The 27,219-nt window shown below is 32.9% G+C and overlaps 3 protein-coding genes across 3 annotated transcripts; all 3 read right to left on the reverse strand.

The window, feature by feature from the left end:
- Positions 1-10,265: 10,265 nt before the first annotated feature.
- On the reverse strand, positions 10,266-14,261 carry LOC135150331 (homeobox-leucine zipper protein ROC1-like). The gene is made up of 5 exons (XM_064086595.1): positions 14,058-14,261; positions 11,299-11,603; positions 10,925-11,042; positions 10,557-10,730; positions 10,266-10,406 (listed from the first exon to the last, which is right to left on the reverse strand). Exons 1-5 carry the CDS (start codon positions 14,259-14,261, stop codon positions 10,266-10,268), a joined length of 942 nt encoding a protein of 313 aa, XP_063942665.1.
- Positions 14,262-15,328: 1,067 nt separating this feature from the next.
- LOC135150334 (homeobox-leucine zipper protein ROC2-like) lies at positions 15,329-16,739 on the reverse strand. Its single transcript, XM_064086601.1, has 3 exons — positions 16,540-16,739; positions 16,118-16,235; positions 15,329-15,610 (listed from the first exon to the last, which is right to left on the reverse strand). Exons 1-3 carry the CDS (start codon positions 16,737-16,739, stop codon positions 15,329-15,331), a joined length of 600 nt encoding a protein of 199 aa, XP_063942671.1.
- Positions 16,740-17,938: 1,199 nt separating this feature from the next.
- LOC135150338 (homeobox-leucine zipper protein ROC1-like) lies at positions 17,939-21,940 on the reverse strand. The gene is made up of 5 exons (XM_064086607.1): positions 21,701-21,940; positions 18,972-19,276; positions 18,598-18,715; positions 18,230-18,403; positions 17,939-18,079 (listed from the first exon to the last, which is right to left on the reverse strand). Exons 1-5 carry the CDS (start codon positions 21,938-21,940, stop codon positions 17,939-17,941), a joined length of 978 nt encoding a protein of 325 aa, XP_063942677.1.
- Between the last annotated feature and the right edge of the window lie 5,279 nt (positions 21,941-27,219).

Here is a 27,219-nt window from a genome sequence, read left to right on the forward strand (position 1 = left end):
CTAACTTTTAGCCGACTTTTGGCTTATTGAATAAAAAAGACATTTTTCAACTTAATTAAGTCAAAAATGATTTAAACTCCGGATTTTAAACCGAGGCAAAGAGAGTCATAAGGATCAACTATCGGTTCGAGGATCATGGAATGTAAATTGTGCTCCCAATTTTGAACCCAGATTTGAACAATCCGAATTTATTTTCATCCTGATTCCTCAATTTGAGCCCATGCCGATATTTTATTAGTTTTTTTTCGATCCTGGTTCGAAGAGTGAATAAAGATCCCCGCAAAGATTTGCAAAAAATCCTATATATTAAAATTAATATATATATATATATATTAAATTATATTTTAAAAATAATTAATTAATTACTCGAATATGAATCAATATTTAGTTGTGATATAATTAATATAAACATAAAATTATTATTAATACATTATATTACAATTACTATATTATAATAAAAACTAAAAAAAAGTACAAATAAAATTATTTTATTTCTAATAATTTATGTGATATATATATATATATATATATATATATATATATATATATATATATATATATCCTACTTCAATATTAGTAACTACTAGAATAGAAAGTAAATAGAAAACAATGCGATTTAGTAGAATAATGCGGGTTTTGGGACCGGGATTGACCTCGAGATGAGTCTAGATGGGATCTAAGTGGGGTAGAGCTGTAAAATGATCCGGGCGATACCAGGTACCCGCTCAAGTATTGGATCATATTATTTTTAGTTTGTCTAGATTTGGGTCCGGGATCATTTTATTCGGATATAAACCGATCCTGGGTATTTGAGATCCGGATCTGAACTACTGGATATGATCCAGTATCTTATCTTCTATTTTTTAACCGAGTAGTTTGTGATCCATCGAATATGAGCCGGATATGATCCACTAACACTAATTATCATTATATTTTTAGTTATTCAAATAATTATCATTTAGTCTAAGTAAACATAATATTATAAAATATAATAATTTTAAATTAAAACTTATAGTTATATGTTGATATATATATATCATTTATTAGATATATATATATATATATATATATATATATATATATATATATATATATATATATATATATATATATATATATATGAAGATAATAAGCATGATCACATTAAATAATCATATTTAATGAAGATATAAAATTTTATAAAATCATGATGACTATTTACTTACAAATGTGATAGATTTAAAATATTATATGTATATGACTTCGAATCGAATATGAACCGTGGATCATATTTGGGTATTCGGGTAGGATCATATTATGAAAAATTATATGAGCCCGAATCTGAGCGGGTATAGGTGTGCTCGTATCCGGAATCATATATTATACAAGCTTAATTTTTCCTCCAGATTTGGATCATTTTCAAAACTGATATGAGACACTAATCATATTTTCAAGCCGGATATAAGCCGAGACACCGGATAGTCCGTATCGATTTACAGCCCTACTAGTGGGACCATGGTGGGGCCAAAGTTTGGCTCTTTAAGACTATATGGAGCCTGTCCAGGGCATGTGAGGAGCCTTGGTGAGGCCCTAACGGGCCCGGGGTGGATTGAGGGGGGGGGTGAGGGTGGGCCCTAGGTGGGTGATGAGATATACGGGGTGGGTGATGACATATAGGGGTGGGTGATGTCATTTAGGTATAGTTTCTCTTGGTTTCTATTTTAGTTTTTATTTTAGTGGTTTCTATTTGAGCAATTGCCTATATATATATATACTTTTTGTTATATATATATACTTTTTCTAAATAGTATACAAGCCGGATAGAGAATAGGATACATGAGGATTGGGGATTGGGATGGCCTCTTATTAGCTCTAAAATAAATTTTATTTTTCGATTGGTTGACTATATATTTTGGTAGACCCGTGTATTATGATTAGATATAGCTAATTAATTATATTTTAACTAAAATTAATTTGACCGGTGCTAAATTTGACTGGTTTTGGTCAAATATGAAAGCGGTCAAAAATAATCGGTCAAAAATACCCGATTTTTCTTGTAGTGATTAATATAATAAATAATGATTAGTCATATAAAAATATTGACTCACCGTTAGAGAAAACGCCTCTCTCTCTCTCTCGCCAAACAAGCTTAACTGTTCTTTCAATCCGCCAACTTCGCACTAAGCCATATGATCATTTGAAGGTAATGATTCTACATACACAGGCGGTTGATAAAGAAGCTGATTGAGTATGTTTTAAACTAAGAAAAACAAAATGTTAATTTGATATTAATAACATTGAGTACATGCAGAGTATTTATGCGGATAACTACTAGAAACTGGGCCTATAAACTAGCAACTTAACTCCTACAATATATATCTCCACTATGCCTACACTCCTGATAACACTGACACAAACTGGTGACCATGTCCATTGCAACTGTTGGACTGATACTTACATTTCTTAATACATGAATACAAATAAAATAAAACTGAATAAGTTCCAATCATCTTCCAACAATCTTCCCCATAATTCAAACTTATTTCTGCAAGTCACTGATTCCCACCGGTGCCCGCATTCTTTTAAACATCACTGCTGACAGAATTTCAGCAAGCACGTTATGCATTTTAAACTCAGCCCGTATATATGGCTATATATTGAACTGAGCCTGTATGGCTATTACTGAACCTATATGGCTATTGTTTGCCTGTATAGCACTATATGCTGGTTCTTCATCCTCGATGGATGCAATGTTTACTTCACTCTCGGACCTACCTTTCATCCTTTCCTCGTGAGCTTTGAGACGACCACTAATTCTTCGATCGTCATTGACTTGATGTCTCCAATTAGGTTGGAGGAATACTTCCAAGGGTTCAACTAAGTGGATTTTGGCTCCATTTAGCTTGTAATATATATTAGTGTCGATAACAACAACTACAACCTGCATTTATGTCCCATTATGAGGTAAAAATTCTCTTGCATCCTCAATATAAACTCAAACTAAATATTTTATTTACTTTAAACCTTGTTACACTCTACATTTTTCTTGAGAAAACCCCCAGCTTCCTTTTCTTGATACTAACATTGAATTATGGTATTCTTGAGTACGTGCTCTAAAGTTACATAATCAAAACTAGGAGTTATGGATTTATAAACCAGCACATCCACTCGTTACAAAATTTCCTAAATAAACTAATGAGAGAATGCACAAAATAGAAAACTGTAACTTCAACCACAATACTTCTGTGGTAATATGTCTTATTCATCTTCATCTGATTCATTGATCTTCGAGTAAACTTCACATTTTTATTTTAGCTTTGCCATATATGTATTCATAGAAAACAAAGTTTTCGGTATAGTACTGGTGGTTTAATGGGTAGTCTTAATGACTTTGATCAAAACTTTTAATTCAAAATTCTACTTAGTACATATGTCAAGAACTTACCTTTCTACAAGTATATAATGTGTCGACACCTCACTTGTGGTAGATGAACACTAATATCATAGTACTCTAGGTTATGATAGAGCGTTCGAATTGTCGATAAATCCAAGTTCGTGATAGGACAATTGATTTGTCGAACACTCAATTTCCTATTGATATAAATGACCTGTCCATTCTGCCCCTCTCCTACAATCTTTACTGAGTTTATAGAGGCCTCTAAATCGTAATTTAAATTGCCTATATAAAAGAAATCGACAAGAATATTTGACTTTATGACAAGCTTGAGAATGTCGTACACTAGAAGAATGTGGTACTGAAGTACTCTTTTTGACAACTATAGTTTCTTGTATGGAGCTTGAGTGTTTGGTAGGCTAAACAACTTTTTAACATGTAGTAGAATTGACTTCTCGACCTCTTACATACAATATTTAAAACTCCAAAAATTGATTGAACATCAACTTTATTTTTCATTCATTTAGGGGATATACTAGATGATCTTCTTCTCTAGAATTCCTTTGTGTATTCAAACCATTACGAAGAAGAAAAATAAATATTCGAGTGGTGTCTTCAACTGTTTTGATTACAAATGTACTACATAATCCTAAGTACATAATCCTCGACAAACATAAGTGCATATGGTTGTCAATGTGACTTGGTCCATGCGCATACTTTGTCTAACATATCACAACTCCCTTCCTGGAACGCCACAATGGAATCGGTTTTTAAAAGCAGAATTTGCATCTTGTTAGACATGGGTATAAACGATGATGAGTCACGTTGATTTTTGAATTAGTTTCTATGTTTACACCTTAGAAATATAAATATATTTTTGTTTTCAATGTTCACTAGACAATAAGTGATGTATTCCTAATTTCAAGAAGAAGATTATTTTTTTTTGCATTTTATGTTTTGTTAATGTCACTGAAAGTACCGCGTGGGCTTGAATTTTACTTAAGCATCGAATGTCTTTCTCTTAATTCACTTCGACATCAAATCTTTTTATTGCCTACTAAGTTATGCCTACTATTTTGTTATGTTGTCAGAGGTGCACTTTTATTATTATTTCTAGTTGTTATGTGTCTTGTACATCGCATTAGCGAAAAGAAGACAGTTGGTGCTAGAATATTCATTGTTAAGGTCATTCCTAGCTGTTGAATTGGTTTGAGTAAGTCATCATTTTATTCTCTCCTTCTATTTTACAACTTCTGCATTTCATCCAAGTATAGATTGCTTTTCAAATACTCGAATAGCTGGTGAGCATTAATCTGGGTATAAAATTCTTCAACAAACTAAAAAAATCCTCATTTAAAAAAATATTGAAAATGATGTTTGTATTCTTCCAAACCAATTTTTTTATAACTAAATACATATCTTTGAACTTCAACATATGTCAATAAATTCTTCCACATATACTAGTAAATCCTCCTACATCAGGCATGCATGCTTTCTTCACAATAGCTAGAACCTGAAAGTGCACAAGAAATCCCTAACATGTTAAATATAGTTTTTTTAGGAAAAAATAGTCTACCCATATAGAATGTTCATGAAAATAAACTATGTACATATCTCAAGCATTTTTATAATGCGAAAATGAGAGGTTAATTTGCTCGGTTCTCGCATAATTGGGAGGTGTAATGTGTTGTAATGCTAGAGGGATGTTTTGCAGAGTCTAGCCACGTAAAAGTTCGGCTAAAATTGATTTATTCATCTCTAGCTTAAATGTAATTTAAAAAATTAAGAAGGAAAATCAAGGTAACACAATTTTTTAAATTCAGAATAATATAGTCATCTCACAAGTGAAATTTACCGTCAACATAATCATGAGCATAATATTTTAATTTATTAAGTTAATCACACCTCCTCTTTTAGACGGATATATTGTGCTCTTAGGTTGTTTTCTTGGTCGGTAAAAGAGCCGCTACACATTTCTGACACCTAATTCTCCTCAAGGCCTCGATTGGTACGTATATTGTTGGATTTCAGCTCCAAGCATTGAATTCTTACACAAAAGAGCGACCTTTTTTTCGTGTTCACTCTATGTAAATAGATAAGAAACAACATTGCAAGGTCATTTCTTTTGGAACCAGAACTTAACCTGAGTGGGGTCTAACCCTGAGCTCATTGCAAGGTCATTTCTTTGGTTCTGGTCAGGGTGTGGATTGTCCTTGAAATAGCTATTTTTAAAAACAAAGAAAACAAAATTTAGGTCATTGTCTAAAAATATGAGAAGAAAATGGCATCAAGTTGTCCTCGGAATCCACTACCAAGCAATCTCTTCACTGTCTTCAGTACTTATATGCAAAAATATAATATATACACTAATTGGTGAGTAACTGAGAACAAAGGAGAGGAACTATTTTAACATACAAATGAATTTTTAATTAATATTTTTAATCACACCTCTTAGATTGTTAATTAATTTTTAATTAACTGGGAACAAAGGAGAGGAAATATTTTTAATTAATTTTTAACAAATGGATTGTAACGAGCATAAAATTAATATTTTTAATTTATAAAACTAATCACATCTCTTCTTTAAAACGGATTTTTTCTCTGTTCTTAGATTGTTTTCTTGGTCCGTAAAAGAGCCACTACATTTGTGGCACCTACTTCTGCTCAACGCCTCGGTACAATGTTGAATTTCAGCTCCAAGCATTAAATTCTCAGACAAAAGAGCGACCTTTTTCTCGTGTTCACTTTGATTCTAGAATAATTTAATAGGTGAATTTGATAGGGCAAAAGCGGAGACAAAATATCATGTAAATAGTTAAGAAAAACATCCCAAAATAACATATAGAGGCATGTGTTACAAGCTAAATTATATTATTAGCATCGAATGTCTTTCTCTTAATTCACTTACCTATCAAATCTTTTTATTGCCGACTACTTATAAGTTAGGCCTACTATTTTTTTATGTTGCCATAGGTGCACTCATATCATTCCTTCTAGCTGTTGAGGAGCAAATGATCATGTGTCAAATAACATATTGAGGCATGTGTTACCGGATAAATTATATCATTAATACGAACCATAAAATATCAAATATAGAACCGTAATAATTAAACAAAAACACCATTAATACCTTTAGTTGAGTGCGCTTGTTTTGGAACCAGAACTTAACCTGAGTGGGGTCTAACCCTGAGCTCATTGCAAGGTCATTTCTTTGGTTCTGGTCAGGGTGTGGATGGTCCTTGAGTAGCTATTTTTAAAACAAAGAAAACAAAATTTAGGTCATTGTATAAAAATATGAGAAGAAAATGGCATCAAGTTGTCCTCGGAATCCACTACCAAGCAATCTCTTCACTGTCTTCAGTACTTATATGCAAAAATATAATATATACACTAATTGGTGAGTTACAGAGAACAAAGGAGAGGAACTATCTTAACATACAAATGAATTGAACTTTTAAGATGCTACAATGGAATAGGGAAGACCATGAGTATATAAAAAATGTATGACATTTGGTATATAACAAATGAGGGAGTAAGAAAGTCTTACATTTCCATTGCATTGATTTGCTCCTGATTGTGGCGATAGTTCCTCCTTTTATTCCCTCCAGCAGACTGGGAAGAGCCTGCAGCAGGAGCAAGACCTTGAGTATCGGCAGCAGCAAGAATTGCGTCAACACCATCACTAACTGCGGCAGCAGCAAGAAGTGCATCAACACCATCACTAACTGCGGCAGCAGCAAGAAGATCGCAGCAACACTTGACTTGTCGAACACTCAGTTGCCACATGTATATTCCTAATTTAAAAAAGAGGATTTTTTATTTTATTTTTTGCATTTTGTGGGTTGTTAATGTCTATAAAAGTGCCGAGTGGGCTTGAATTTTACTTTAGCATCGAATGTCTTTCTCTAAATTCACTTTCATATCAAATCTTTTTATTGCCGGCTACTTAGTTAGGCCTACTAGTTTGTTATGTTGTCATAGGTGCACTCATATCATTATTTCAAGCTGTTGAAGAGAAAATGATCATGTGTCTTGTTCATGGCATTAGTGACAAGAAGACAATTGGTCCTAGAACATTAGTTAAGGTCATTTCTAGCTGTTGAATTCGTTTGAGTATGTTATCATTTTAATTATCCTCTCCTTCTATTTTACAAATTCTGCATTACGTCCAAGTATAGATTTCTTTTTCTAAACTAATATAATATTCAAATAGCTCGTGAGTATTGATCTCGGTATAAAATTCTTCAACCAACTACAACAATTCTCATTTTAAAATATATTGATAATGATGTTTGTATTCTTCCAAAGCAATTTTTGTATAACTATATATATCTTTGAACTTCAACATATGTCGGTAAATTCTTCCACATATACGAGTAAATCCTCCCACATCAGGCATTCTTTCTTCACAATTGCTATAACGTGGAGATGAGAGATATGCTCGGTTCTTAGATAATTCTGAGGTGTACTGTTGTAATGCTTCAGGGATGTTTTGCAGAGTCTGACCACGGAAAAGGTCGGCTAAAATTGATTTTTTCATCTCTAGCTGAAATGTTATTTAAAAAATTAAGAAGAAAAATCAAGAAATCACAATTTTTTAAATCGAGAATAATATAGTCATCTCACAAGTGAAATTTACCCTCAACATAATGAGCATAAAATTAATATTTTTAAATTATGAAGCTAATCATACCTCCTCTTTTAAACGGATATTAGGTTGCTTCTTGGTCTGTAAAAGAGCCACTACATTTGTGGCACCTACTTCTTCTCAAGGCCTCGGTACAATGTTGAATTTAAGCTCGATGCATTGAATTCTCGGACAAAAGAGCGACCTTTTTCTCGTGTTCACTTTGATTCTAGAAAATTTTAATAAGTGAATTTGATAGGACAAAGTGGGAGACAAAATATCATGTAAATAGATAAGAAACAACATCCCCAAATAACATATTGAGGCATGTGTTACCGGATAAATTATATCATTAATACGAACCATAAAATATCAAATATAGAACAGTAATAATTAAACAAAAACACCATTAATACCTTTAGTTGAGTGCGCTTGTTTTGGAACCAGAACTTAACCTGAGTGGGGTCTAACCCTGAGCTCATTGCAAGGTCATTTCTTTGGTTCTGGTCAGGGTGTGGATTGTCCTTGAAGTAGCTATTTTGAAAACAAAGAAAACAAAATTTAGGTCATTGTCTAAAAATATGAGAAGAAAATGGCATCAAGTTGTCCTCGGAATCCACTACCAAGCAATCTCTTCACTGTCTTCAGTACTTATATGCAAAAATATAATATATACACTAATTGGTGAGTTACTGAGAACAAAGGAGAGGAACTATATATCTTAACATACAAATGAATTGAACTTTCAGATGCTACAATGGAATAGGGAAGACCATGAGTATATAAAAAATGTATGACATTTGGTATATAACAAATGAGGGAGTAAGAAAGTCTTACATTTCCATTGCATTGATTTACTCCTGATTGTGGCGATAGTTCCTCCTTTTCTTCCCTCTAGCAGACTGCGAAGTGCCAGCAGGAGGAAGACCTTCAGTATCGGCAGCAGCAAGAAGAGAATCAACACCATCACTAACTGCGGCAGCAGCAAGAAGATCGCAGCAACACTTGACTTGTCGAACACTCAGTTTCCTATCCATATAAATGACATGTCAATTCCGCTCCTCTCCTACAAACTTTACTGAAATTATAAAGTCCTCTAAATCGTAATTTGAATTTCCTAAATAAGAGAACTCGACAAGAATATTTGACTTTATGACAAGCTTAAGAATGCAGTACAGGAAAAGAATGTGGTACTGAAATCTTGTTAACAACTCTACTTTCTTGTATGGAGCTTTAGCATTTGGAAGGCTAAACAGACTTTTCAAAATGTAGTAGTATTGACTTCTCGACATCTTACGTAGAATTTTTAGAACTCCAAAAATTCATGGAACTTCAACTTTATTCTTCGTTCTTTAATGGCATGTTCCAGATGATCTTCTTCTGGAGAATTTCTTTGTTGTAGTCAATCCATTATGAAGAAAAAATTACTCCAGTAGGGTCTTTAACCATTTTGATTACAAATCTACTACATAATCCTAAGTACATAGTCATGGACAAATACAACTGCTTATGGTTGTCAATGTGACTTAGTCCATGCATGCTTTGTCTAACATATCACAACTCACTCCCCGGAACACCACAATGGAATGGGGTTTTTAGAAGCAGAAATTGCATCTTGTTGAACATGTTATCAACGATGATGAGTCATGCATGTTGATCTTTTAATTAGTTTCTGTGTTTACATCTTGGAACTATTAACATATTGTTGTGTTCAATGTTCATTAGACAATAAGTGATGAAGTCCTAATTTCAAAAATATGATTGCTTTTCTTTTTTGCATTTTATGTGTTGTTAATGTCACTAAAAGTGCCGAGTGGGCTTGAAGTTTACTTTAATCGGTTTATCCTCTCCTTCTATTTTACACATTCTGCATCACATCCAAGTACAGACTGCTTCTCTAAACTAATATTATATTCAAATAGCTACTTAAACTAATATTATATTCAAATAGCTACTTGTGAGCATTAATCTGGGTATAAAATTCTTCAACTAACTAAAACAACTCTCATTTAAAAATATATTGAAAACAATGTTTGTATTCTTCCAAAGAAATTTTTGTATAAATATATGTCTTTGAACTTCAACATATGTCAATAAATTCTTCGACATATACTACTAAATCCTCCCACATCAGGCATGCTTTCTTCACAATGGTTAGAACCTGAAAGTGCCCATAAATTCCTGACATGTTAAATATAGTCTTTTTAGGAAAAAAAAATAGCCTACCAATATTGGATGTTAATGAAAATAAACTATGTACCTATTTCAAGCATTTTTATGATGCGGAAATGAGAGGTTTGCTCCGTTCTGAGATAACTCGGAGGTGTATTGTTGTAATTCTTTTGGGAGGTCTTGCGGATTCTGACCGTGCAAAAGGTTTGCTAAAATTGATTTTCGCATCTCTAGCTGAAATGTAATTTAAAAAATTAAGAGAAAGAAAATCAAGATAACACGATTTGTTAATTTAAGAATAATATAGTCATCTCACAAGTGAGATTTATGGTCAACTTAATGAGCATAAAATTAATATTTTTTAATTTGTGAAGCTAATCATACCTCTTCTTTTAAACGGATATTTTCTCTTCTTAGATTGTTTTCTTGGTCCATTAAACTGCCACTACATTCATGGCACCTACTTCTTCTCAAGGCCTCGGTAGAATGTTGAATTTCAGCTCGAAGCATTGAATTCTCCGAGAGAAGAGCGACCTTTTTCTCGTGTTCACTTTGATTCTAGAAAAATTTAACAGGTGAATTTGATAGGTCAAAGGCGGAGACAAAATATATATCATCGAAATAGATATGAAAAAACATCCCATAATAACATATAGAGGCATGTGTGTTACAAGCTAAATTATATTATTAGTACGAACCATAAAATACCAACATATAGAACAGTAATAAACAAAAACACCATTAATTAATACCTTTAGTTGAGTGCGCTTGTTTTGGAACCAGAACTTAACTTGAGTGGGATGTAAGCCTAAGCTCATTGCAAGGTCATTTCTTTGGTTCTGGTCAGGGTGTGGATGGTCCTTGAAGTAGCTATATTTAAAACAAAGAACACAAAATTTAGGGCATTGTCTAAATATGAGAATAAAATGGCATGTCTTCAGTACTCATATGCAAAAATATAATATATACACTAATTGGTGAGTAACTGAGAACAAAGGAGAAGAACTATTTTAACATACAAATGAATTGAACTTTCAGATGCTACAATGGACTAGGGGAGAACATGAGTATATAAAATATGTATGACATTTGGTATATAATAAATGAGGGAGTAAGAAAGTCTTACATTTCCATTGCATTGATTTGCTCCTGATTGTGGCGATAGTTCCTCCTTTTATTCCCTCCAGCAGACTGGGAAGAGCCTGCAGCAGGAGCAAGACCTTGAGTATCGGCAGCAGCAAGAAGTGCGTCAACACCATCACTAACTGCGGCAGCAGCAAGAAGTGCATCAACACCATCACTAACTGCGGCAGCAGCAAGAAGTGCCTCAACACCATCACTAACTGCGGCAGCAGCAAGAAGTGCATCAACACCATCAATAGCACCAAACCCTCCTGTTTCCCTTTTGTTTTGCTCCATTTCAATCTGTCCCTTTGACCAGATATATTAGTTAGCTGTGTGCCTAAATGGGCAACCCACATCTGTGTCTTTGTAAGTATACACTCAAATCAAATTCACAAAAGAAATACAGATAACACATAAACAAAACTAGCAAAACTTCACCAGAGTATTAGTTTAGTAAGCTGTAAGGGTTATTGTCTAATACAATTAATATCAAATGTAACCGTGCAAATATTATGAGCACACAATTAACAATCAAATATAATATATGTCAACGATGGTGCACAAAATGATTAAATCTTTAACAATGGATTCCATCTGTATAGCAGACAACAAGTAAATTAAGAAATCTAAGAATATGCATCTTTTGGAGAGACGGATTACTTCATTCCAATTATGTCTAAAATCATGAAATTGAAGAGAAATTTCTTTTAAAAATCAATAGAGCTTCTTCTCTTCTAAAAATGATACAATCTCTTAGTTTCATAGAAATAAATTATTAGAGAACAAAGAACAAGAAAATGAAATGAAAATAAAACTTTTAGATGATATACCTTTTAACAAAGCACGTAATGAAAATTGAAGACGACGATAAATAAAACTTAGAGCTTTCAAGAGAAACAGAACAATACAATGACGCCCTTCATTTGTATGTATATATAAAAGAGAAAGAACATTCTAGATAATTTCTAATATTTGTTAATGATATATATTCAACTCTTCTTTATTTCTTTTTTGTACATGTAATAAATTCTTTTGAATTATTATTTTGGAATATTCTAATTTTTATATTAAAATTTTGAATATTCACATGTAGAAATTTTATTCATCACAATATAGGACATATTATTGGATGAAATATTTTTGAATAAAATATATCAATATAATCACTTGGTTTAAAACTTAGAAAAGTGTTGTCAAGATTATAATTGTGGAGTTAATATAATGGGTTTAAAAGTTGTGACTTTAAGAAAAATGATTCTTTTATTATTATTTTACTCTTTTTAATACATCCGTGATCAGAGTGTTGTATGACCAATTACAACTTTGATATTTTTAAACCTAACATAAAATATATATTAAAATTAATATATTTTAATTGTAATCACTAAGATATATACCGTAAAAAAAAGTTTATAATATATGTTTATTATCATAAACTAATCAAAGTAACAAATTTATTATAATAATTTTTATTTTAATAAGGTAAAACATATTTATAATATATATTTATGTAAAATATCAAAAAGCATATTTGTGCGGGTAGTTTTTAGAAATGAGTGGGTAGGGGTTGAAATTTTACGAGGGAGGTCGGGAGATTGGGGATAAAAATATGACTTCACAAATCTCTCCTCTCAACTTATTTTTCCTCTCAATGAATTGAAATTGAATATCATGTAGTTGAATTTAAAGGGTTCATGTCCAATTAGGTTAGAGCAACACTTTCAAGGGTTCAACTAAGTGATTTGGGCTCCATTTAGCTTGTAATAATATATTAGTGTCCGTCAAAACTACTACAACCTGCATTTATGTCTTTTAAACTAACATAATATTGATAATGATGTTTGTATTCTTACAAAACAATTTTGGTTTTAATATATATATATATATATATATATATATATATATATATATATATATATATATATATCTTTGAACTTCAACATTTCTCAATAAATTCTTCCACATATACTAGTAAATCCTCCCATGAGGCATGCTTTCTTCACAATAGCTAGAACCCGAAAGTGCACATGAACTATGTACCTATTTCAAGCATTTTTATCATGCGGAAATGAGAGGTTTGCTCGGTTATGAGATAATTGGGAGGTGTAATGTTGTAATGCCGGTTATGAGATAATTGGGAGGTGTAATGTTGTAATGCTATAGGGATAGTCTGACCACGTAAAAGGTATGCTAAAATTGATTTTTGCATCTCTAGCTGAAATGTAATTTAAAAAATCAAGAAGAAAAATCAAGATAACACATTTTTTTAAATTGAGAATAATATAGTCATCTCACAAGTGAGATTTACGGTCAACATAATGAGCACCAAATTAATATTTTTAATTTATGGCTAATCATACCTTCTCTTTTAGATGGACATTTTCTGTTTTAGGCTGTTTTCTTCGTCCGTAAAAGAGCCACTACATTTGTGGAACCCTGCTTCTCTTCTCAAGGCCTCACAATGTTCAATTTCGGATCGAAGCATTGAATTCTCATATAAAAGAGCGACCTTTTTCTCGTATTCACTTTGATTCCAGAAAAATTTAATAGGTGAATTTGATAGGGCAAAGGTGGAGACTACATATCATGTAAATAGATAACGAACAACATCCCAAAATAACATATAGAGGCATGTGTTACAAGCTAAATTATATTATTAGTGCCAACTATAAAATACCATGCAACATTTTAAATAGTATTAAACAAAAGCACCAATAATACCTTTAGTTGAGTGTGCTTATTTTGAAACCAGAACCTAACCTGAGGGGCATCACCAGAAGAAACATCAAGAGAAAGACCTTCAGTACCGGCAGCAGCAACAAGAGCATCAACACCATCACTAGCTGCGGCAGCAGCAAGAAGAGCAGCAACACCATCAATAGAAGCAGCACCAACACCCCCATAACCACCAGATCGGCCTGGGGCCGCACCAGACCCTCCTGTTTCCCTTTTGTTTTGCTCCATTTCAATCTCTACAACTCCACATATCTCTCCTCTCAATGAATTGGAATTGTATATGTGGCTGAATTTAAAGGGTTCGTGTCGAATTAGCTAGGTTGGAGCAACACTTCCAAGGGTTCAACTAAGTGGATTTTTGCTCCATTTAGCTTGTAATTATATATGAGCGTCGGTCACAACAACTACAACCCGCATTTATGTCCCATTATGAGGTAAAAATTCTCTTGCATCTCCAATTCAAACTCAAACCAAATATTTTATTTTCCTTAAATCTTGGCACACTCTAGGTTTTTCTTCAGAAAAACCCCACACCTTCCTTTTCTTGAAACTTACATTTAAATATGGTATTCTTGAGTGCTCTAAAGTTACATAATAAAAACTAGGAGTGATGGATTTATACACTAGCACATGCACTCATTACAAAATTTCCTAAACAAGCTCATGAGAGAATGCACTACCGTTTTATGTATTGGTTAAATAGTAAATTGTGACTTGAACCATAATATATTTTCTGTTAAACTGTCTTGTTCATCTTCATCCGGTTCATTGATCTTTTAGTAAGCTTCACGTTTGTATTGTTGCTTTGCCACATGTATATTCCTAATTTAAAAAAGAGGATTTTTTATTTTATTTTTTGCATTTTGTGGGTTGTTAATGTCTATAAAAGTGCCGAGTGGGCTTGAATTTTACTTTAGCATCGAATGTCTTTCTCTCAATTCACTTTCATATCAAATCTTTTTATTGCCGGCTACTTAGTTAGGCCTACTAGTTTGTTATGTTGTCATAGGTGCACTCATATCATCATTATTTCAAGCTGTTGAAGATAAAATGATCATGTGTCTTGTTCATGGCATTAGTGACAAGAAGACAATTGGTGCTAGAACATTAGTTAAGGTCATTTCTAGCCGTTGAATTCGTTTGAGTATGTTATCATTTTAATTATCCTCTCCTTCTATTTTACAAATTCTGCATTACGTCCAAGTATAGATTTCTTTTTCTAAACTAATATAATATTCAAATAGCTCGTGAGCATTGATCTCCGTATAAAATTCTTCAACCAACTACAACAATTCTCATTTTAAAATATATTGATAATGATGTTTGTATTCTTCCAAAGCAATTTTTGTATAACTATATATATCTTTGAACTTCAACATATGTCGGTAAATTCTTCCACATATGCGAGTAAATCCTCCCACATCAGGCATTCTTTCTTCACAATTGCTAGAACGTGGAGATGAGAGATTTGCTCGGTTCTTAGATAATTCCGAGGTGTACTGTTGTAATGCTTCAGGGATGTTTTGCAGAGTCTGACCACGGAAAAGGTCGGCTAAAATTGATTTTTTCATCTCTAGCTGAAATGTAATTTAAAAAATTAAGAAGAAAAATCAAGAAATCACAATTTTTTAAATCGAGAATAATATAGTCATCTCACAAGTGAAATTTACCCTCAACATAATGAGCATAAAATTAATATTTTTAAATTATGAAGCTAATCATACCTCCTCTTTTAAACGGATATTTTCTGCTCTTAGGTTGCTTCTTGGTCTGTAAAAGAGCCACTACATTTGTGGCACCTACTTCTTCTCAAGGCCTCGGTACAATGTTGAATTTAAGCTCGATGCATTGAATTCTCGGACAAAAGAGCGACCTTTTTCTCGTGTTCACTTTGATTCTAGAAAATTTTAATAAGTGAATTTGATAGGACAAAGGGGGAGACAAAATATCATGTAAATAGATAAGAAACAACATCCCCAAATAACATATTGAGGCATGTGTTACCGGATAAATTATATCATTAATACGAACCATAAAATATCAAATATAGAACAGTAATAATTAAACAAAAACACCATTAATACCTTTAGTTGAGTGCGCTTGTTTTGGAACCAGAACTTAACCTGAGTGGGGTCTAACCCTGAGCTCATTGCAAGGTCATTTCTTTGGTTCTGGTCAGGGTGTGGATAGTCCTTTAAGTAGCTATTTTTAAAAACAAAGAAAACAAAATTTAGGTCATTGTCTAAAAATATGAGAAGAAAATGGCATCAAGTTGTCCTCGGAATCCACTACCAAGCAATCTCTTCACTGTCTTCAGTACTTATATGCAAAAATATAATATATACACTAATTGGTGAGTTACTGAGAACAAAGGAGAGGAAATATATATCTTAACATACAAATGAATTGAACTTTCAGATGCTACAATGGAATAGGGAAGACCATGAGTATATAAAAAATGTATGACATTTGGTATATAACAAATGAGGGAGTAAGAAAGTCTTACATTTCCATTGCATTGATTTGCTCCTGATTGTGGCGATAGTTCCTCCTTTTCTTCCCTCTAGCAGACTGCGAAGTGCCAGCAGGAGGAAGACCTTCAGTATCGGCAGCAGCAAGAAGAGAATCAACACCATCACTAACTGCGGCAGCAGCAAGAAGATCGCAGCAACACTTGACTTGTCGAACACTCAGTTTCCTATCCATATAAATGACATGTCAATTCCGCTCCTCTCCTACAAACTTTACTGAAATTATAGAGTCCTCTAAATCGTAATTTGAATTTCCTAAATAAGAGAACTCGACAAGAATATTTGACTTTATGACAAGCTTAAGAATGCAGTACAGGAAAAGAATGTGGTACTGAAATCTTGTTAACAACTCTACTTTCTTGTATGGAGCTTTAGCATTTGGAAGGCTAAACAGACTTTTCAAAATGTAGTAGTATTGACTTCTCGACATCTTACGTAGAATTTTTAGAACTCCAAAAATTCATGGAACTTCAACTTTATTCTTCGTTCTTTAATGGCATGTTCCAGATGATCTTCTTCTGGAGAATTTCTTTGTTGTAGTCAAGCCATTATGAAGAAAAAATTACTCGAGTAGGGTCTTTAACTATTTTGATTACAAATCTACTACATAATCCTAAGTACATAGTCATGGACAAATACAACTGCTTATGGTTGTCAATGTGACTTAGTCCATGCATGCTTTGTCTAACATATCACAACTCACTCCCCTGAACACCACAATGGAATGGGGTTTTTAGAAGCACAAATTGCATCTTGTTGAACATGTTATCAACGATGATGAGTCATGCATGTTGATCTTTTAATTAGTTTCTGTGTTTACATCTTGGAAATATTAACATATTGTTGTGTTCAATGTTCATTAGACAATAAGTGATGAAGTCCTAATTTCAAAAATATGATTGCTTTTCTTTTTTGCATTTTATGTGTTGTTAATGTCACTAAAAGTGCCGAGTGGGCTTGAAGTTTACTTTAGTCGGTTTATCCTCTCCTTCTATTTTACACATTCTGCATCACATCCAAGTATAGACTGCTTCTCTAAACTAATATTATATTCAAATAGCTACTTGTTTGCATTAATCTGGGTATAAAATTCTTCAACTAACTAAAACAACTCTCATTTAAAAATATATTGAAAACAATGTTTGTATTCTTCCAAAGAAATTTTTGTATAAATATATGTCTTTGAACTTCAACATATGTCAATAAATTCTTCGACATATACTACTAAATCCTCCCACATCAGGCATGCTTTCTTCACAATGGTTAGAACGTGAAAGTGCGCATAAATTCCTGACATGTTAAATATAGTCTTTTTAGGAGAAAAAAATAGCCTACCAATATTGGATGTTAATGAAAATAAACTATGTACCTATTTCAAGCATTTTTATGATGCGGAAATGAGAGGTTTGCTCCGTTCTGAGATAACTCGGAGGTGTATTGTTGTAATTCTTTTGGGAGGTCTTGCGGATTCTGACCGTGCAAAAGGTTTGCTAAAATTGATTTTCGCATCTCTAGCTGAAATGTAATTTAAAAAATTAAGAGAAAGAAAATCAAGATAACACGATTTGTTAATTTAAGAATAATATAGTCATCTCACAAGTGAGATTTATGGTCAACTTAATGAGCATAAAATTAATATTTTTTAATTTGTGAAGCTAATCATACCTCTTCTTTTAAACGGATATTTTCTCTTCTTAGATTGTTTTCTTGGTCCATTAAACTGCCACTACATTCATGGCACCTACTTCTTCTCAAGGCCTCGGTAGAATGTTGAATTTCAGCTCGAAGCATTGAATTCTCCGAGAGAAGAGCGACCTTTTTCTCGTGTTCACTTTGATTCTAGAAAAATTTAACAGGTGAATTTGATAGGTCAAAGGCGGAGACAAAATATATATCATCGAAATAGATATGAAAAAACATCCCATAATAACATATAGAGGCATGTGTGTTACAAGCTAAATTATATTATTAGTACGAACCATAAAATACCAACATATAGAACAGTAATAAACAAAAACACCATTAATTAATACCTTTAGTTGAGTGCGCTTGTTTTGGAACCAGAACTTAACTTGAGTGGGATCTAAGCCTAAGCTCATTGCAAGGTCATTTCTTTGGTTCTGGTCAGGGTGTGGATGGTCCTTGAAGTAGCTATATTTAAAACAAAGAACACAAAATTTAGGGCATTGTCTAAATATGAGAATAAAATGGCATGTCTTCAGTACTTATATGCAAAAATATAATATATACACTAATTGGTGAGTAACTGAGAACAAAGGAGAAGAACTATTTTAACATACAAATGAATTGAACTTTCAGATGCTACAATGGACTAGGGGAGAACATGAGTATATAAAATATGTATGACATTTGGTATATAATAAATGAGGGAGTAAGAAAGTCTTACATTTCCATTGCATTGATTTGCTCCTGATTGTGGCGATAGTTCCTCCTTTTATTCCCTCCAGCAGACTGGGAAGAGCCTGCAGCAGGAGCAAGACCTTGAGTATCGGCAGCAGCAAGAAGTGCGTCAACACCATCACTAACTGCGGCAGCAGCAAGAAGTGCATCAACACCATCACTAACTGCGGCAGCAGCAAGAAGTGCCTCAACACCATCACTAACTGCGGCAGCAGCAAGAAGTGCATCAACACCATCAATAGCACCAAACCCTCCTGTTTCCCTTTTGTTTTGCTCCATTTCAATCTGTCCCTTTGACCAGATATATTAGTTAGCTGTGTGCCTAAATGGGCAACCCACATCTGTGTCTTTGTAAGTATACACTCAAATCAAATTCACAAAAGAAATACAGATAACACATAAACAAAACTAGCAAAACTTCACCAGAGTATTAGTTTAGTAAGCTGTAAGGGTTATTGTCTAATACAATTAATATCAAATGTAACCGTGCAAATATTATGAGCACACAATTAACAATCAAATATAATATATGTCAACGATGGTGCACAAAATGATTAAATCTTTAACAATGGATTCCATCTGTATAGCAGACAACAAGTAAATTAAGAAATCTAAGAATATGCATCTTTTGGAGAGACGGATTACTTCATTCCAATTATGTCTAAAATCATGAAATTGAAGAGAAATTTCTTTTAAAAATCAATAGAGCTTCTTCTCTTCTAAAAATGATACAATCTCTTAGTTTCATAGAAATAAATTATTAGAGAACAAAGAACAAGAAAATGAAATGAAAATAAAACTTTTAGATGATATACCTTTTAACAAAGCACGTAATGAAAATTGAAGACGACGATAAATAAAACTTAGAGCTTTCAAGAGAAACAGAACAATACAATGACGCCCTTCATTTGTATGTATATATAAAAGAGAAAGAACATTCTAGATAATTTCTAATATTTGTTAATGATATATATTCAACTCTTCTTTATTTCTTTTTTGTACATGTAATAAATTCTTTTGAATTATTATTTTGGAATATTCTAATTTTTATATTAAAATTTTGAATATTCACATGTAGAAATTTTATTCATCACAATATAGGACATATTATTGGATGAAATATTTTTGAATAAAATATATCAATATAATCACTTGGTTTAAAACTTAGAAAAGTGTTGTCAAGATTATAATTGTGGAGTTAATATAATGGGTTTAAAAGTTGTGACTTTAAGAAAAATGATTCTTTTATTATTATTTTACTCTTTTTAATACATCCGTGATCAGAGTGTTGTATGACCAATTACAACTTTGATATTTTTAAACCTAACATAAAATATATATTAAAATTAATATATTTTAATTGTAATCACTAAGATATATACCGTAAAAAAAAGTTTATAATATATGTTTATTATCATAAACTAATCAAAGTAACAAATTTATTATAATAATTTTTATTTTAATAAGGTAAAACATATTTATAATATATATTTATGTAAAATATCAAAAAGCATATTTGTGCGGGTAGTTTTTAGAAATGAGTGGGTAGGGGTTGAAATTTTACGAGGGAGGTCGGGAGATTGGGGATAAAAATATGACTTCACAAATCTCTCCTCTCAACTTATTTTTCCTCTCAATGAATTGAAATTGAATATCATGTAGTTGAATTTAAAGGGTTCATGTCCAATTAGGTTAGAGCAACACTTTCAAGGGTTCAACTAAGTGATTTGGGCTCCATTTAGCTTGTAATAATATATTAGTGTCCGTCAAAACTACTACAACCTGCATTTATGTCTTTTAAACTAACATAATATTGATAATGATGTTTGTATTCTTACAAAACAATTTTGGTTTTAATATATATATATATATATATATATATCTTTGAACTTCAACATTTCTCAATAAATTCTTCCACATATACTAGTAAATCCTCCCATGAGGCATGCTTTCTTCACAATAGCTAGAACCCGAAAGTGCACATGAACTATGTACCTATTTCAAGCATTTTTATCATGCGGAAATGAGAGGTTTGCTCGGTTATGAGATAATTGGGAGGTGTAATGTTGTAATGCCGGTTATGAGATAATTGGGAGGTGTAATGTTGTAATGCTATAGGGATAGTCTGACCACGTAAAAGGTATGCTAAAATTGATTTTTGCATCTCTAGCTGAAATGTAATTTAAAAAATCAAGAAGAAAAATCAAGATAACACATTTTTTTAAATTGAGAATAATATAGTCATCTCACAAGTGAGATTTACGGTCAACATAATGAGCACCAAATTAATATTTTTAATTTATGGCTAATCATACCTTCTCTTTTAGATGGACATTTTCTGTTTTAGGATGTTTTCTTCGTCCGTAAAAGAGCCACTACATTTGTGGAACCCTGCTTCTCTTCTCAAGGCCTCACAATGTTCAATTTCGGATCGAAGCATTGAATTCTCATATAAAAGAGCGACCTTTTTCTCGTATTCACTTTGATTCCAGAAAAATTTAATAGGTGAATTTGATAGGGCAAAGGTGGAGACTACATATCATGTAAATAGATAACGAACAACATCCCAAAATAACATATAGAGGCATGTGTTACAAGCTAAATTATATTATTAGTGCCAACTATAAAATACCATGCAACATTTTAAATAGTATTAAACAAAAGCACCAATAATACCTTTAGATGAGTGTGCTTATTTTGAAACCAGAACCTAACCTGAGGGGCATCACCAGAAGAAACATCAAGAGAAAGACCTTCAGTACCGGCAGCAGCAACAAGAGCATCAACACCATCACTAGCTGCGGCAGCAGCAAGAAGAGCAGCAACACCATCAATAGAAGCAGCACCAACACCCCCATAACCACCAGATCGGCCTGGGGCCGCACCAGACCCTCCTGTTTCCCTTTTGTTTTGCTCCATTTCAATCTCTACAACTCCACATATCTCTCCTCTCATCTTATCTCTCCTCTCAATGAATTGGAATTGTATATGTGGCTGAATTTAAAGGGTTCGTGTCGAATTAGCTAGGTTGGAGCAACACTTCCAAGGGTTCAACTAAGTGGATTTTTGCTCCATTTAGCTTGTAATTATATATGAGCGTCGGTCACAACAACTACAACCCGCATTTATGTCCCATTATGAGGTAAAAATTCTCTTGCATCTCCAATTCAAACTCAAACCAAATATTTTATTTTCCTTAAATCTTGGCACACTCTAGGTTTTTCTTCAGAAAAACCCCACACCTTCCTTTTCTTGAAACTTACATTTAAATATGGTATTCTTGAGTGCTCTAAAGTTACATAATAAAAACTAGGAGTGATGGATTTATACACTAGCACATGCACTCATTACAAAATTTCCTAAACAAGCTCATGAGAGAATGCACTACCGTTTTATGTATTGGTTAAATAGTAAATTGTGACTTGAACCATAATATATTTTCTGTTAAACTGTCTTGTTCATCTTCATCCGGTTCATTGATCTTTTAGTAAGCTTCACGTTTGTATTGTTGCTTTGCCACATGTATATTCCTAATTTAAAAAAGAGGATTTTTTATTTTATTTTTTGCATTTTGTGGGTTGTTAATGTCTATAAAAGTGCCGAGTGGGCTTGAATTTTACTTTAGCATCGAATGTCTTTCTCTCAATTCACTTTCATATCAAATCTTTTTATTGCCGGCTACTTAGTTAGGCCTACTAGTTTGTTATGTTGTCATAGGTGCACTCATATCATTATTTCAAGCTGTTGAAGAGAAAATGATCATGTGTCTTGTTCATGGCATTAGTGACAAGAAGACAATTGGTGCTAGAACATTAGTTAAGGTCATTTCTAGCCGTTGAATTCGTTTGAGTATGTTATCATTTTAATTATCCTCTCCTTCTATTTTACAAATTCTGCATTACGTCCAAGTATAGATTTCTTTTTCTAAACTAATATAATATTCAAATAGCTCGTGAGCATTGATCTCGGTATATAATTCTTCAACCAACTACAACAATTCTCATTTTAAAATATATTGATAATGATGTTTGTATTCTTCCAAAGCAATTTTTGTATAACTATATATATCTTTGAACTTCAACATATGTCGGTAAATTCTTCCACATATGCGAGTAAATCCTCCCACATCAGGCATTCTTTCTTCACAATTGCTAGAACGTGGAGATGAGAGATTTGCTCGGTTCTTAGATAATTCCGAGGTGTACTGTTGTAATGCTTCAGGGATGTTTTGCAGAGTCTGACCACGGAAAAGGTCGGCTAAAATTGATTTTTTCATCTCTAGCTGAAATGTAATTTAAAAAATTAAGAAGAAAAATCAAGAAATCACAATTTTTTAAATCGAGAATAATATAGTCATCTCACAAGTGAAATTTACCCTCAACATAATGAGCATAAAATTGATATTTTTAAATTATGAAGCTAATCATACCTCCTCTTTTAAACGGATATTTTCTGCTCTTAGGTTGCTTCTTGGTCTGTAAAAGAGCCACTACAATATTTGTGGCACCTACTTCTTCTCAAGGCCTCGGTACAATGTTGAATTTAAGCTCGATGCATTGAATTCTCGGACAAAAGAGCGACCTTTTTCTCGTGTTCACTTTGATTCTAGAAAATTTTAATAAGTGAATTTGATAGGACAAAGGGGGAGACAAAATATCATGTAAATAGATAAGAAACAACATCCCCAAATAACATATTGAGGCATGTGTTACCCGATAAATTATATCATTAATACGAACCATAAAATATCAAATATAGAACAGTAATAATTAAACAAAAACACCATTAATACCTTTAGTTGAGTGCGCTTGTTTTGGAACCAGAACTTAACCTGAGTGGGGTCTAACCCTGAGCTCATTGCAAGGTCATTTCTTTGGTTCTGGTCAAGGGTGTGGATTGTCCTTGAAGTAGCTATTTTGAAAACAAAGAAAACAAAATTTAGGTCATTGTCTAAAAATATGAGAAGAAAATGGCATCAAGTTGTCCTCGGAATCCACTACCAAGCAATCTCTTCACTGTCTTCAGTACTTATATGCAAAAATATAATATATACACTAATTGGTGAGTTACTGAGAACAAAGGAGAGGAACTATATATCTTAACATACAAATGAATTGAACTTTCAGATGCTACAATGGAATAGGGAAGACCATGAGTATATAAAAAATGTATGACATTTGGTATATAACAAATGAGGGAGTAAGAAAGTCTTACATTTCCATTGCATTGATTTACTCCTGATTGTGGCGATAGTTCCTCCTTTTCTTCCCTCTAGCAGACTGCGAAGTGCCAGCAGGAGGAAGACCTTCAGTATCGGCAGCAGCAAGAAGAGAATCAACACCATCACTAACTGCGGCAGCAGCAAGAAGATCGCAGCAACACTTGACTTGTCGAACACTCAGTTTCCTATCCATATAAATGACATGTCAATTCCGCTCCTCTCCTACAAACTTTACTGAAATTATAAAGTCCTCTAAATCGTAATTTGAATTTCCTAAATAAGAGAACTCGACAAGAATATTTGACTTTATGACAAGCTTAAGAATGCAGTACAGGAAAAGAATGTGGTACTGAAATCTTGTTAACAACTCTATTTTCTTGTATGGAGCTTTAGCATTTGGAAGGCTAAACAGACTTTTCAAAATGTAGTAGTATTGACTTCTCGACATCTTACGTAGAATTTTTAGAACTCCAAAAATTCATGGAACTTCAACTTTATTCTTCGTTCTTTAATGGCATGTTCCAGATGATCTTCTTCTGGAGAATTTCTTTGTTGTAGTCAATCCATTATGAAGAAAAAATTACTCCAGTAGGGTCTTTAACCATTTTGATTACAAATCTACTACATAATCCTAAGTACATAGTCATGGACAAATACAACTGCTTATGGTTGTCAATGTGACTTAGTCCATGCATGCTTTGTCTAACATATCACAACTCACTCCCGGGAACACCACAATGGAATGGGGTTTTTAGAAGCAGAAATTGCATCTTGTTGAACATGTTATCAACGATGATGAGTCATGCATGTTGATCTTTTAATTAGTTTCTGTGTTTACATCTTGGAACTATTAACATATTGTTGTGTTCAATGTTCATTAGACAATAAGTGATGAAGTCCTAATTTCAAAAATATGATTGCTTTTCTTTTTTGCATTTTATGTGTTGTTAATGTCACTAAAAGTGCCGAGTGGGCTTGAAGTTTACTTTAATCGGTTTATCCTCTCCTTCTATTTTACACATTCTGCATCACATCCAAGTACAGACTGCTTCTCTAAACTAATATTATATTCAAATAGCTACTTAAACTAATATTATATTCAAATAGCTACTTGTGAGCATTAATCTGGGTATAAAATTCTTCAACTAACTAAAACAACTCTCATTTAAAAATATATTGAAAACAATGTTTGTATTCTTCCAAAGAAATTTTTGTATAAATATATGTCTTTGAACTTCAACATATGTCAATAAATTCTTCGACATATACTACTAAATCCTCCCACATCAGGCATGCTTTCTTCACAATGGTTAGAACCTGAAAGTGCCCATAAATTCCTGACATGTTAAATATAGTCTTTTTAGGAAAAAAAAATAGCCTACCAATATTGGATGTTAATGAAAATAAACTATGTACCTATTTCAAGCATTTTTATGATGCGGAAATGAGAGGTTTGCTCCGTTCTGAGATAACTCGGAGGTGTATTGTTGTAATTCTTTTGGGAGGTCTTGCGGATTCTGACCGTGCAAAAGGTTTGCTAAAATTGGTTTTCGCATCTCTAGCTGAAATGTAATTTAAAAAATTAAGAGAAAGAAAATCAAGATAACACGATTTGTTAATTTAAGAATAATATAGTCATCTCACAAGTGAGATTTATGGTCAACTTAATGAGCATAAAATTAATATTTTTTAATTTGTGAAGCTAATCATACCTCTTCTTTTAAACGGATATTTTCTCTTCTTAGATTGTTTTCTTGGTCCATTAAACTGCCACTACATTCATGGCACCTACTTCTTCTCAAGGCCTCGGTAGAATGTTGAATTTCAGCTCGAAGCATTGAATTCTCCGAGAGAAGAGCGACCTTTTTCTCGTGTTCACTTTGATTCTAGAAAAATTTAACAGGTGAATTTGATAGGTCAAAGGCGGAGACAAAATATATATCATCGAAATAGATATGAAAAAACATCCCATAATAACATATAGAGGCATGTGTGTTACAAGCTAAATTATATTATTAGTACGAACCATAAAATACCAACATATAGAACAGTAATAAACAAAAACACCATTAATTAATACCTTTAGTTGAGTGCGCTTGTTTTGGAACCAGAACTTAACTTGAGTGGGATCTAAGCCTAAGCTCATTGCAAGGTCATTTCTTTGGTTCTGGTCAGGGTGTGGATGGTCCTTGAAGTAGCTATATTTAAAACAAAGAACACAAAATTTAGGGCATTGTCTAAATATGAGAATAAAATGGCATGTCTTCAGTACTTATATGCAAAAATATAATATATACACTAATTGGTGAGTAACTGAGAACAAAGGAGAAGAACTATTTTAACATACAAATGAATTGAACTTTCAGATGCTACAATGGACTAGGGGAGAACATGAGTATATAAAATATGTATGACATTTGGTATATAATAAATGAGGGAGTAAGAAAGTCTTACATTTCCATTGCATTGATTTGCTCCTGATTGTGGCGATAGTTCCTCCTTTTATTCCCTCCAGCAGACTGGGAAGAGCCTGCAGCAGGAGCAAGACCTTGAGTATCGGCAGCAGCAAGAAGTGCGTCAACACCATCACTAACTGCGGCAGCAGCAAGAAGTGCATCAACACCATCACTAACTGCGGCAGCAGCAAGAAGTGCCTCAACACCATCACTAACTGCGGCAGCAGCAAGAAGTGCATCAACACCATCAATAGCACCAAACCCTCCTGTTTCCCTTTTGTTTTGCTCCATTTCAATCTGTCCCTTTGACCAGATATATTAGTTAGCTGTGTGCCTAAATGGGCAACCCACATCTGTGTCTTTGTAAGTATACACTCAAATCAAATTCACAAAAGAAATACAGATAACACATAAACAAAACTAGCAAAACTTCACCAGAGTATTAGTTTAGTAAGCTGTAAGGGTTATTGTCTAATACAATTAATATCAAATGTAACCGTGCAAATATTATGAGCACACAATTAACAATCAAATATAATATATGTCAACGATGGTGC

This window comes from Daucus carota, chromosome 1, assembly GCF_001625215.2.
Source record: "Daucus carota subsp. sativus chromosome 1, DH1 v3.0, whole genome shotgun sequence".
NCBI classification, from domain to species: Eukaryota; Viridiplantae; Streptophyta; class Magnoliopsida; order Apiales; family Apiaceae; genus Daucus; species Daucus carota.

Coding starts and splice junctions, on each gene's coding strand:
- LOC135150331 (XM_064086595.1), bottom strand. CDS start 14,261: ATGGAGCAAAACAAAAGGGAAACAGGAGGGTCTGGTGCGGCCCCAGGC. Junction 11,604..14,057: donor CTTCTGGTGATGCCCCTCAG/GTTAGGTTCTGG, acceptor ATCTGGTCAAAG/GGACAGATTGAAATGGAGCA. Junction 11,043..11,298: donor CAAATCAATGCAATGGAAAT/GTAAGACTTTCT, acceptor TTTTAAATATAG/CTACTTCAAGGACCATCCAC.
- LOC135150334 (XM_064086601.1), bottom strand. CDS start 16,739: ATGGATAGGAAACTGAGTGTTCGACAAGTCAAGTGTTGCTGCGATCTT. Junction 16,236..16,539: donor CAAATCAATGCAATGGAAAT/GTAAGACTTTCT, acceptor TTTTAAAAATAG/CTACTTAAAGGACTATCCAC. Junction 15,611..16,117: donor ACAAGCGCACTCAACTAAAG/GTATTAATGGTG, acceptor ATTACATTTCAG/CTAGAGATGAAAAAATCAAT.
- LOC135150338 (XM_064086607.1), bottom strand. CDS start 21,940: ATGAGAGGAGAGATATGTGGAGTTGTAGAGATTGAAATGGAGCAAAAC. Junction 19,277..21,700: donor CTTCTGGTGATGCCCCTCAG/GTTAGGTTCTGG, acceptor ATCTGGTCAAAG/GGACAGATTGAAATGGAGCA. Junction 18,716..18,971: donor CAAATCAATGCAATGGAAAT/GTAAGACTTTCT, acceptor TTTTAAATATAG/CTACTTCAAGGACCATCCAC.